The 13382-nt window shown below is 39.0% G+C and overlaps 1 protein-coding gene across 7 annotated transcripts in view; it reads right to left on the bottom strand.

Moving 5' to 3' along the window:
- Window positions 1-13382, bottom strand: part of CADM1 (cell adhesion molecule 1) — a 358979-nt gene that overhangs the window by 64975 nt on the left and 280622 nt on the right. For 6 of the 7 annotated variants that reach the window (XM_004585098.3, XM_004585099.4, XM_004585094.3 and 3 more), the window contains exons 2-3: window positions 4095-4241; window positions 2363-2515 (exon numbers count right to left, since the gene is read on the bottom strand). In XM_004585098.3, coding sequence (XP_004585155.1) covers window positions 2363-2515; window positions 4095-4241 — 300 coding nt within the window. Of the gene's footprint in view, window positions 1-2362; window positions 2516-4094; window positions 4242-8902; window positions 8962-12690; window positions 12782-13382 lie in introns of those variants that run through there. The other variant, XM_058663883.1, reaches the window with a different exon arrangement.

Genomic DNA, 13382 nt, shown 5'->3' with positions numbered 1-13382 from the left:
TCTGGTCCAGCTCTGTTTGTTGTGGCCATTTGGGGAATGAACCAGCACATGGAAGCTCTCTCTCCTGTACTCTCTCCTACTCTCTGTAACTCTACTTTTCAAAAACAAACAAATAAATAAATAAATACAAGCTTATTTTGGTGCAAAAACAATTTTGAAATCTGTGTAAAGTCTTTTCATAATACCCATTTTCCATGTGCTATGAAAAAATTCTTGCACTAAAATAAATTCATCTTCTTAATTCCACTCTTCCATAAAGTTTTTCAAGTCCTCTCATATATTTTCTTTTAAGGTTTATTTTTTTTTTATTGGAAAGGCAGATTTTACAAAGGGGAGAGAGAGAGAGAGAAACAAATTCTGTCCATTGGTTCACTCCCTAAGTAGCTGCAATGGCCGTAGCTGAGCTGATCCGAAGCCAGGATCCAGGAGCTTCTTCCAGGTCTCCCATGTGGGTGCAGAATCCCAAGGCAGTGGACCATCCTCTACTGCTTTACCAGACCATAGTACCCATATGGAATCCCAGCGTGTGCAAGGCAAGGATTTAGCCATTAAGCCATAGTGCTGGGTCCTCCCTCATATATTTCACTTTACTGATGTTGCTTTTGTGAAAATCCCATGAGTGATGGTGGGGGTCAAAAGGTAGATGGTCAGTTCAAAGTCTGTTCAGCTAATGACTTACACCAAAAGCAAACTGTGCTTTCAAAAACTCTTACACAAAAAGATACGGAGAACACTTTAAATGCATGCCTGTGAATTTGGTACATCTACATGACTGCAGACTAGCAGAACAGACATCCAGCGAAACTTTTTTTTTGAAGATTCGTTTATTTACTTGAAAGAGTTACAGAGAGATCTTCAATCCACTGGTTCGTTCCTCAGTCAAAGCTGAGTCATACCAAAGCTGGAAGATTCCTGCTGGTCTCCCAGGCCAGTGGCCATGGTCCAAGCACTGGGGCCATCTTACACTGCTTTTCCCAGGCCATTGCCAGGGTGCTAGATTGGAAGTGGAGCAGCTGGAACTTGAACTGGCTCCCACAGTCGATACTGACTGGCATCCCAGGCAAGGCTTCACTAGTTATGCCGCAATGTCAGTCCCCCTACAAAATCTTCTCTGACTACTGTTTCTATTAAAACCACAACTGTGACAACTGTATACACCTGAAAGCCATCATCATTAAACACAATAGAAAATGCACAGAGAGACTTTAAATATGACTTTCTAAAATTAGTATTCTTTTTATCAAGAGCATATATGCAAGCTTTGGGGACATGTTTTAGCTTAACAAATACAAAAATCTCCCCTTTACAGCTGTGTTTAAATAAAGCACTGAAGCAGCAGCTGAATATGAACATCCATAGACACATATATGTGCACACACTGAGCACAAATGTCCTTTATATTTATCTTCCCTCTTTAATCTTCATATCATTACACTGAAAAGCTGCAGTCTGCCGCATCAAATAGACTTTGATTCATCATCTTCCCAAAGTTGTAAATCAGAGATCTTGCCTCACACTATAGTATATGTCCTTGAAAATTCACTTTGAGAAATCTGGATCAGTCTGTGTAATGTACTGGAGAACAAGCCTGGCTAAAAGGTGACCAAATCAGCCCCATCTTCAACACAGGAATGTCTGAGGACTGCATCAAAATATAAACATGGAAATCTTGCTATTAGGAATTTGCTGAACGTCACAATGAAGACACTCAACTCACTAGAGGAATATCTAGCAGTCTACCAACACTTTTTTGCACGTGTATTACATCTTCAGGGGCACTGAATTCTGCTATGTCCAATGGTTGCGATATATGGCGAAGTAAGGTTTTATGGCCATGATTATTTTTTAACAGCACATTCTGGAATACAACAGATTAATAAGACAGTAAGTAAGGCCAATGAACAGGAGATCGACAATATCAAAACATGGCTGTAATTCAGAAAGAACTATCAAGAGGCAGAGTTTCTAGCAGAGTTCTGCCATGGGGCACAGATGTGGGATCCCATCTTCCCCTCTCCTGCAAAGAGGGGAAAAAAAATACCGTAAGAGTTAGAAGCAGTGATTTTTCATGTGGTGAGTGATTCATTTGAGGGCTCTAAATTCTCTTGATCTTTGCTTGTGAAGCTTGAGGTTTGAAACCCAAGAGCAGGTGGAATCTCTAAAGACTGCTGATTGCCTTTCCTTAGAGCATTTGGTAAAATAGGCTATTTTTAAAATTCAGCAAGATGGGCAGTGATTCTTCCTAAAACAAGTCTGAGAGGAACATTCGCTGTTAACTACCTCCTTTCTGCTGGAAGCCATCTCCCAGAGTAAGGGGCTCTCCCACCCCATTTCTTAAGACAAACCCACTAGCATGTCTTACCCAGAACTGTGATGGTGGTGTAACTTTCCTGTGGGGGGTCGGTGTAGAGCTGGCAGAAGTATCTCCCTTCGTCAGAAATTGAGACGTTTGTCAACGACACTTTGAGTTCACTGCTAGAAAAATTCAGCAACTGAAACCTGCTGTCCTTCAGAGCTGTGAATCAGAACACAGAGAGTCAATGGTTGTGGGGAAGACAACAGACACTCTGTCTTCCTGAAATGAGGTATGAAAAAAGTCTGAGGACTAGAAAGGTAGCCATACAGTAGGAAAAGTCTATGACTGTGCCTTTTGGGTACTTCTTTATACTCCTTGAGCTATTATTCTAAGCTTCTGGAATAATTACATTCAGATGAAATACCTTGTCTAAAGGAAGTTCACGCATATAGGTGCAAGCCTGAAGTATACAAACATATACAGACACATAATTTTAGTAGCCAATGGCTTTTTACATATACTTGCAAAACTGCTTCAGTTTTTTTTTTCTTTTTTTTAAATCAAGAATAGACAAAATGAAAAACAGAAAGCCAAGGATAGGCCCTAAGTTCCCTGATACAGAATGTCAGGTCTCTCTTAGCCTTCTGAACTGGAACTTCAGAAACGAGAGCCCACCGGTTCTCCTGGGCCTCCAAAATCCCAAGACCTCAAAGAGATAATGGCTCCAGATTATGAAAGAGGATTCAAAACCAATCACTAATAAAAATTTCCAAAGCAAAATAAGAAAACACTTTGAAAATGCTATAATAAAATAATCTTGTTTAACTTGGGTACAACTCTATATCAATAGGATTTTACAAGTGTCAAGCACAGGCCTTAAATGTCTCCTGAAGTTTCTGAGCTACATTCAACTTCACCATGCGGAATTGATTAGGAATCAAACACAAAATCCAAATCACCAAAAAAGCAATGTATACAGGTTTCTAATGTATTTCAAAGGTTTACTTTTAAAATTCTCTAACGATTTTGGCAAAAATTAGCTAAGCATATAATGACAAAAGCTGAGGTTAAGAATAAGAAGCTGGGGGAAAAAAGAATAAGAAGCTGGTTTCTCTCCTTTTTTAACTTCTTCATCCTCTTACATTCCTTAAGTTTATCAACTCTTTGCACAGGTCACACAGACTGGGGGGAGAACGGGCACAAGCAGCCAGACTGGCGTCAATGTTCTCAAAAAGCATTTTTCTGAAAGACTTGATTTTGTTATTTTGATCTTACCAAGCCCTGACACCCATTTGAACCATTTTTATTATACATAATTTGGTTGTGATTATTGGCTTTTGTTACATTACAATTGGAAAGACTAGCATACAGATACTTTCATATACTAGAGACTACCGTGAGAGGACATTTGGTTTTGTCTTTATAGGCATAGATTACCTTGGAAACTTCAATCTCCAACCCAAACAGATTACCTTTCAGAATGCTACATTTTCCTTGCCTTACTCCATTCGAGTTGTTTGTGTCAGCTAAGTATTTGGGACTCAATTGCAATTCACCTTGAATTACTACAATCAATTCCTACTGCAAAGTAAGACTGCCTTACATTTAAAAGGGACCATTCAAGATTTCTATTAAGTAGAAAGATTATGATTGCCTGTCTCTTTTTCCCTCTAAAGAATCGACTACACTTTAAGCATCTAACATTAAATTAAAAGAAGGTGGTCTTAGCAATCTCCTCATCAAGACAACATGTAGGAAAAACAAGTTGCCATCTAATACCATAAGGGTGGAAACTTACGCCTGAAGTCCCTGAAATAAATGGTCTGCCTGTTGGGATTCAGTAGTTGAATCACGGAGTCGTCACTCTTATTGACTTGGCAGCTGATGGTTGCAACTTCTCCCTCAATCACCGTCACGTCTTTCGTAAACAAATTCTGTCCATTACCTTAAAAACAAAGGGAGAGAAAGTGGAAAAAAATTCTACTAATTAAAGTTTAGTCAACTGGATCGATTAAAATGAAAGATAAACATATGACAAAGAGAACACAAATAGCAACTTTTGGTATGACTATAATATCTTTCTGTGTAGCCCAGAAATTGACTACTAATCTGGAACAGACCTAGAGATAAAAAATACAGCCAATCCTCGGCTGAACTTGCTGCCAAAAGTTGTGATATCAAGGTCGCAGGCTTCAGTATTTTATCCTAGTTGAATAGTGGACTGAGGAGGTATTGGAAAGATTCGAATAGTGTCTTTTTGAGGAGCTGAGGCTCTCACAAATGACAAACGTAAGAGGCGTCTAGTCAACCTTAGCTTACACGTCCTTGAGCTAAGCTAGCCAGTCATCTCACAGAAGACTCAAGGGGCTACTTAACAGAAGGAGGAAGGAGGGTTCAACAAATAGTCTCATCTTGTTAGTGGATGTTGACGTTTCCAAAGGATAGGCAGGTTGGTTATTCATTGTGTGGCAGTGAGGACCTGACTGACTGTGACTCTTAGGGATCCCAATGAACTCCTGGGAGGAATCACAGTTCAAAGTTCATTACTCGGCTCTCAGAAACTTAAAAATTCTCAACATTCCACCAAATCCCCAGCATCGGAGCCACTCCCCTTTTGTAAACCACAGCTGGCGGTTATCTAGAGAACCTTTTTCTGAACATGTCAAAAAGTCAAGGCTTTCAGATCTGCTGATAGAAGACTTATCTTCAGATCTGCTCCAGTTTGTTACTGGAGAGATCAGTGACAACAGCTAGGGCACCTCATAAATGCCCCAAATGATCCACAGCTCAGGTAGGAGGAGAGAATTCAATTCAGAAACAAAGGATGAAGCAATTTTCGAGTGTCCAATTCTGCACCTGGCATAGCAGAGGATGAAGAAGTATATAACTGTCCTGGTCTTTAAGAAGTTGCCCTGTGGGTGGATACTTGCAGAACAGACAGTGCGGTCGAGGCAGTGGATATAATGGTCAATCAGGAAAAATAAAGATTGCTTTTTATCAGTGTGAGTTGGCAAAGTTATTCAGAATTCCTGGGGGTAATAACGAAAAGCTATCTACAGAGCTGTTAGAAGAATTAAAAAGGATAATAAATAGAAAGCATTTTGTACTGTATTTAGCTTCTTACGAAAAGAAATAAATGGTAGTTGCTGTCATCACTATTACTGTCGTCATCATCACCATCATCATCATCATGATCATCCTTTCTCTGGATGTGAAATCCAAACATTTATTAAGACATTATATGTGTGAGAAGCAGTGTGCATACAAGAATAAGGACGCTGAGTTTCCATTCTATAGTAGCTCTCTCTAGCACTTTTATGTATCAACTCAGGGTGGCTTATTCTCTCCATTAGGAAAAACTGCTATATTAAGAAACAAAGGTTAAAGATAAACACCAATCTAAAAAAAATTAATGCAGCATAAATAGAGATGTAATTAGAATAAATGGAGGATTTCACCTGCTATCGCATTTCTGCTGAAGGATCCTTTTTTGGCAGGACACGGTAGGGGAGTTTGAGAAGGGGTGTCTAAGATGGCTTTAAGCCAAATCCACCTAGAAATAGACCAGCCTCTGGCAAAGGATTAGAAATGAGGAAGCTGGAAGGATAAGGGGAAAACAATTATTCGAGCCACAGATAAACAAAAATTCTTGGAACTTGAAGAGCAAACCAAAATGAAACCCGACCTTGAGCTCTATGATCCAGGGAATTAACCCGGGTGTGAGAACACAGCCCACAGGGCTTGTAGTGCAGTAAGAGTGCATTTTCCCTAATTTGAATCTAGCAGGCGGGGCTTAGTGGTTGAAGAGCGTTAAAAAGAAATAACAATAAAGAGAAAAAGTGATCAGAAAAAAAAAAAATCAAGGGATGCCAATTTTCTCTTTGGTGGATTACTGTAACAAACACAGAATTCAGAACCCAGCTGGAGGGAGCAGTCTAATCCCAGATTGGAGAAGAGAACAAGAAAAGAATTACTGTCAATCAACTAGGAATCCAGGTGGATTTCCTGGCCCTGAACAGAAAGGACAACACCCTTATATTTTCATGGTAACCCAATCTGGTAAGAAATCTAAACTGTCCAATTAAAGTGCTGTAACTTGCCTTGCAGAGACCGAAATACCAAATGTACTCTTACTGCAGTGTGGGAGGAATTTTATCGGCCTATAGGATGTTTATTAACAGCACAAGCAACAATCCTAAAGTTGTTAGAATGTGTACGTGGGAATACTGCCCGGTGACAGGCACTACCCTCTGTGGCATACACCAAGACCTCACAGATCATGATCACCTTGCAGATACCAGAACTTAGAGCCTACTGAGGTGCAATTATGCTTTGATAGAGTATTTCCTGTGTAGATAACCAAAATGCCTTAATTTGTAGCTCTTTATTTGAGAGTCTAAAGTTATTATATCCTGGGTTAGGGTAGGATGGTGGGGGTAGGGAAGGTGGAGATACATACATATATATATTATATATATTATATTCTTGTTAAGGCTATAAAACATTTCTTTTTTTTTTTTTTTTTTTTTTTAAAGATTTATTCATTTTATTATAGCCAGATATACACAGAGGAGGAGAGACAGAGAGGAAGATCTTCCGTCCGATGATTCACTCCCCAAGTGAGCCGCAACGGACCGATGCGCGCCGATCCGATGCCGGGAACCTGGAACCTCCTCCGGGTCTCCCACGCGGGTGCAGTGTCCCAATGCATTGGGCCGTCCTCAACTGCTTTCCCAGGCCACAAGCAGGGAGCTGGATGGGAAGTGGAGCTGCCGGGATTAGAACCGGCGCCCATTTGGGATCCCGGGGCTTTCAAGGCGAGGACTTTAGCCGCTAGACCACGCCGCCGGGCCCAAGGCTATAAAACATTTCTATATGGAGAAGGAACAGGGAAGAACTGAGCATGATTTTCTGTTGTGAGCAGGAGACAATAAAACAGAATCATGTGTTCTTATTTTTTTTTTTTAAATCTAAACATTAAGAAATATTATTTATAATTAAATGATGTAAGACTAAATCTTCTGGGTCCTTACTGAATGAATAATTTAGGTAAAATTTTACAGTTGCAAATGTTTGCTCTTGCTCTGTTCTAGTACATCACGGGCTTTGCAAATCCATGGTGGTATCATTAACACTACTGTTTTATTTTTTTGAAATTGCTAAGGCCAAGTGAAAACCAGCATCTCAGAAAATGACAGTCCCTAACTTTGTTAGCTTGGTTATAATACTAATGTTAAAAAATTTATAAGTGATAATGAGATATTTTGCTGAAACATATCAAAGTGCATTGGCTTATGGTAGTGGCCCAAACATGTCATTCCATGAAAATCACCAATAAATTATACAGGTCAGCTGGATGGCAGTTATATTAAACAGAGCTCCAAACACTGAGGCTCCATAAGATGGCTGCAATGGAATAATAATGACCTATTTATTTGAGGCAAAAGATGTGAATGACAGTGATGAAAATATGGTATGTATGTCAGTTCTCTTAACTGCCTGAAGCCTTTATGTAAAAATAATTTCTGCTCACATCCTCAAATCTTTCTTCCAAACAGAAGGGTGCACTGTGACTTGATAAATTTCCCCTTGAAACAGACATCACCACAATTAGGTTGTTAGAAAACACAATTCGATGTGTAGCAGAGGGATACAAACAGACAACTTCATGCCTTTCTTAAAGAATCCATTAAAAAAAATCTTGCTGATTTTCTAAAACTCAATTAGCAGACACAGTGTTCAAGCCAGAAACAGCACACATCCTGGGAAAAAGAAACCAAATACATACAATCTATACTGTAGCCATCTAATAAAGACTATTAATAGCAAGGTCATTTATTTTAAGGACAGAACAATGATACATACAGACATTTTGACTTGCACTTGATATACATGGGTGAGACTTAGAGTTAGAATCAAACTGGATTTCAATTTATATCACAACTGTATTCCTCACAACTTCCAGATTCATCCCGTACTTTCTAAATATGATAATCGGGTATTGGAGAGGCCCACCGAGGGAGTCTTCTATGGTACACTTAGAAGTTGCCAGGGCATTCATCACAATAAAGAGAAAGCTCATTAAAATATCTCGTTTACACTGACAAAATGTACTTTGATCATGAGTAGTGACCATTATAGCCACTTTAGTTAGGGCAAGAATAGGAAATAAGGATATTATTTGCACATTACTCCCTTATGAATTCAATTTTCTATTTACATAGCTAATTAATTTCATCCTAAAATTTTGTGTGTTTTTTAAATATTTTTATTGCAAAGTCAGATATACAGAGAGGAGGAGAGACAGAGAGGAAGATTTTCTGTCTGATGATTCAGTCCCCAAGTGACTGCACCAGCCGGTGCTGCTCTGATCCAAAGCCAGGAGCCAGGAAGTTCCTTCAAGTCTCCCACAGGGGTACAGGTCCCAAGGATTTGGGCTGTCCTTGACTGCTTTCCCAGGCCACAGTCAGAGAGCTGGACAGGAAGTGGAGCTGCCAGGATTAGAACTGGCGCCCATATGGGATCCTGGCACGTTTAAGGTGAGGACTTCAGCTGCTAGACCATCGCGCCGGGCCCAAAATTTCATTTTTTATAAGCTCTACTTACATAGCATTATAAAAATTCCTAGCACCCACTGGAAACTTCTCAATCCATAATACAGCCACCTTAGGGAAGGGATGGGACAAACCATAACAAAAAACATAGGCACGAGCAATGGGGAAGGGAATAAATGTTCTTTTAGTGCTAAGAACTGGACTAGCTCCTTTACAAAGTTTTTACTCTCAAACTCCTGTAGCTTTCCATACCCAACTGTAAAGATGAAGACAAATAAACAAACAAGAAGCTTCGAGACTCCTGGAGAGTGAACTCAGCTGCTTGATGTCATTTAGCTAAGTAACCAAGCTGGTGTTTGAACACAGTTCTGTTAGATTCCCCAGCCCATAGAGCTTGGATTTTTTTCACCAGCTAATGTCAGGATTTGTTGCCAATGTTCTACTGACTCTGCCACGGAAAATTTACTTGTTTTTAAAAAGGGTTATTTCCTTATGAGCAACTTCTGATTTTTTTTTTATTGTCATTATTTATCCAGAACACAATTACACACTTCAAGATGAGAGAGGAACTGTCCTGAATGTAAAACACCTTGTTTACTCCTGCTGCCTCCTCTCACTGCTCAGCACACTCTGCCTCTGGAGAAAGCCTTTATTACCAGTGCGTGGCAGGCATTTGCCAGCATGGAGGGCTCCCGTCCCCGCTGCCTGGCTGTTAATAAATAAAGCACTTCATTTACACTGGGGGAGTCTCTCCAGTCAAGTCCATAATACAAGGGCAAGTCATAGTTACAAGAGAATGCACTTGATACGATGGCAGCATATAAACTCTACCGACACTGAGAAGAGTTTGTCCAGAAAAAGTGCACAGTAAGTCCCCGGACCTGCTCCTTCTATACCAACATCAGACCAAAGAAACTTTTCCTCCCTTCTGATCAGTGGAGGACTGAACCCAGCATTAAGTTATCACAGTCATGCTCTCTATTAAATGAATAGGCAGGATTCATTAAATAAAAAACGTAGACTGTTAACCAAACCAAACATCCTGTAGTTATTACTTTGAAAACCCCACAACAGTTCTTGAAGTTTTTGCACAAATGAAAGGCTCAGTGTTATTTACTCTTACCCTCTAAAAGGCATCTGGGTTTGAACATTGCACAAAGCAAGGAAAAGATCTGCATAGGCTTGGACGCTTAGTTTTCTATTAGGTTGTGAACCCTCCTTGGTTTGCAGCTTCAAATGGCTTGTTGCCCACGGTCATGTCTGCTGAGTTCTGTTTTTCCCAGCCCTGTTCAGGATGTGCCCAACTTTCAAGAGCAGCCTCTACCCATATCTGAATAAAAACACCATCGCCAGCAGACAGACTGCAATGCCTGCCAGTATTTTTGAGAGCTAGCACAGAGGGGAGTACATTTCAGAAAAAGGACACAAAAAAATAAAGATTCTGTTGAAACCCAGAGGGGAAAAAAATCTAACTGCACATATTCCCCCAAGTCAATGTAAACACAGTGTTCACTACAAATCATTAACAAAGCCATTAAGATTTGATTTCTATCTAAGCAATTACTGTCAGCATATTTTGTACATTTCCTTTTAAAGACTCAATCCTATCTTTCAATTCATTAAACTGTTCCCTGCATTTACAGAGTTTTATATCAAATCAGAAACCTATTTGAATTAATAAGAATTACAGTAAAAAGTAATTTGAAAATAAATTATTTGAAGTTCAAGCCATGAAAGCTTCTGATGAAAGAATTTAGTTCCTTTAAACATCATGGCAACATTTTTAGTCATCCAATGTGCAGAGGAGAGAGTGTGAACTGAGTCCATAATAGGGACCCCTCAAAGGTGGATTAAGGCAAAAGGTGAGACCTCTTCAACACAAACACAATTCTTTATTTCTGAGAGAGGCTATACTTCAATCTTCGTGAACACTTGACTGTTTCTTTAACATGAAAACCAATCAATCTGTCTGCTGTGTACAAAGCTTCGCTTAACCTTTCTGATCCTCATCTGTGTTTTGCAATCCCAAACAGTAAAGTTGAATATGTTGGTTATCTGTGCCAGGAATTGTCTCCTTAATGGTCAAAATGATTATGAATGCATACCATAAGGATCATAAGCTTGGAAATAAACTAAACCAATGCAACAGATAATGGAGGGGACAAGAACAGGTGGTATGGACTCAAAACATTTGTGCTAACTTCTTTATATCAGACACTTCTGAAATCTAAAATCAAAAGAAAAAAAAGTGAGATCAATGTTCTCACTTTAGGGATACAGACATGGAAGCCCAGGAAGAAGATACACTCTAAAACTACAGGGCAAGCAAGAGGGACAGCCAAGAAGTGAGGCCAGGATTCTGGCTGAGTCATCACGGTACTCCTATTCTTGGCTATTTCTAAATAACATGTATTGATTTGTTTCTAATTACAAAAGCAATAGCTGTCCAAGGCTTTATAATTTTTTTTTTCAAAAGCTCTTCTGATGTAACATTTATAACACTGCATCTAACAGCATGGAAATAGTCAGGATCTGCTAAGAGTCTCCGGCGATATAATTATTGTTATGTCACTTGAGTTTATGGCAGAAAAAAATATCAAATTTAATCTAATCTCCTTTTATAATCAGTAAAAGGTGAGGCAAATTTCTGAATGGCAAGCTAAAGAGTAATCTTTCAGTGCTGGCTTTTTCTTCAATTAAAATTGTTGATTTCCCCTGAATATAAAACAAAAAGTATCATCTGACACAACATTAAGCTATTCATGAATATTCTGTATACACATTCTTGTTTAGTTGACTAATGGCAAATTAACGTTCTCTATTTTAGCTTAAACACATACTATAGGTATGTTTGATTAGCATTGAATTCCAGAAGCTGATTACTATGCATGCTTTGATTATGTAATTACATAATAGAGTATAATGGCTCCTTTGGAGTCATTATGATCTATATGGCAAATATGTTTCAGTTTTGCTATAGTTTAAATACACAGTGAGATGACAGTTCATAACAAGGTTCCACTTTCCGGTCTTATCAGCTAAATGGGCATTTTCCCATTCATCCTAACATCTCCTTGACACCAATTAAGCCCTATTGTGTCAAGCTGCATACACTTTTGAGAAATTCCCTTTGTTTTCTTGGCATTCAAAAAAAGGACATTAATTTTAAAAGCTGTATTAAGCAAAAGGCCTGGCTTTTTAAGAAAAAGGGGAGGCTGAAATTCCATCCTTCATCCACCCTTTGAAAAGTCTGCATGGAATCACATTTAGTTCATTAATCACTGTTCAGACAACCACAAGGGGGTTAAAGATGGAATTTCACCTTTCACTCCAAAATACACAAGAAGGAAGGACAGCCAAGAATACTGATGCTGATGGTGGTGGCTTGCCACAGAGCACACAGCTCAGGCCCCAACGAACATCAACTGCACCAAGTCACACAAAGGCCTACTTTCGAAAATTCTACTTCTGGTATCCCTTAGATTTTCAAGTTCCTGTGGAGACATGCAGCTATGAAATAGCACAGCAGGATTCTTCCTTCATCATCCCTAAACTGGATGTTTGATGGCTGTGAGGCTAACACAACTTCCCTAGTGAATAGATTTTTGATAATAATTCTACTCTGAACTTAGAAACTGGGAAGCAGTCAGGTTTTAAACTAAGAATAAAATAAGTTTCTTGCAAGGAATTATGTAAAGTTTCTCTTATGCTTATGAAATTCTTTAATCTCCGTTGTAGGAAGAGTTATTTCTGTTTTTCTGTCTTAAGAACTCAATCCCTTCTACTATGCTGAACCAAAGGGGACTGAAGTCTTAGCTCTGAAAACGAGTAAGTACCTACCTATTTTTATCTTTGTGTCTATTGGTTTTCAACATTAAGGCTGAGAATCTGAGGTCAAGCATAGTCCAACCTGTACTTACATACAGGGTGAGCATCTCTTTTGTGAAAGTAAACATTGATTAGATGTGTGAAAACTCTTTTCAAGGAAGATTGTGACAAAAGAGAGTAGTTAAAGCATCCATGGTTTGCTATTTCAATTTCAACCATCACATTAGCCACCTTCCCTTTAAAAGAGTAAGTTTAATGGGGCTTTTTAATCAGGGCCCACATTACTAAAAGGCCTAAGCAATTAGGAGGCTTAAGATCTGAGTTGCATTTTCCTTTAAAAGGAAGAGCTGTAATTCATTCTATAGAATGTTTGCGTAGACTGATAACCACTCACTAAACTTGCAAAATCTGAATTAGCTTTCCTATTAAAATTCACTTATCAAAGAAGCTAACAGTAATAAAAGAAACAGAAAATGCACCATAAGACAGCAATTACTGAATGCTTTTGCTTTTCACACTGAAAGGTGAAAATCCTAGACTTCTCACTTCTTTTCATTGCTGGTCAGGTTGCATGACCTTTCTCTTCATCAATAAGAAAGCACTGGGGGAAGGGGAGAGGCGCGGAGAGCCAAAGCCTAACGCTAGAAAAACACTTCCCTCCCACTGGACAGGTTGTATGAGAAGTTTACAAAGCCAGAAAAATC

This window comes from Ochotona princeps, chromosome 4 (assembly GCF_030435755.1).
Source record: "Ochotona princeps isolate mOchPri1 chromosome 4, mOchPri1.hap1, whole genome shotgun sequence".
Taxonomy (NCBI): Eukaryota; Metazoa; Chordata; class Mammalia; order Lagomorpha; family Ochotonidae; genus Ochotona; species Ochotona princeps.
Note: the sequence above shows the minus strand (reverse complement) of the source record. Positions and strands in the feature narration are given on the sequence as shown.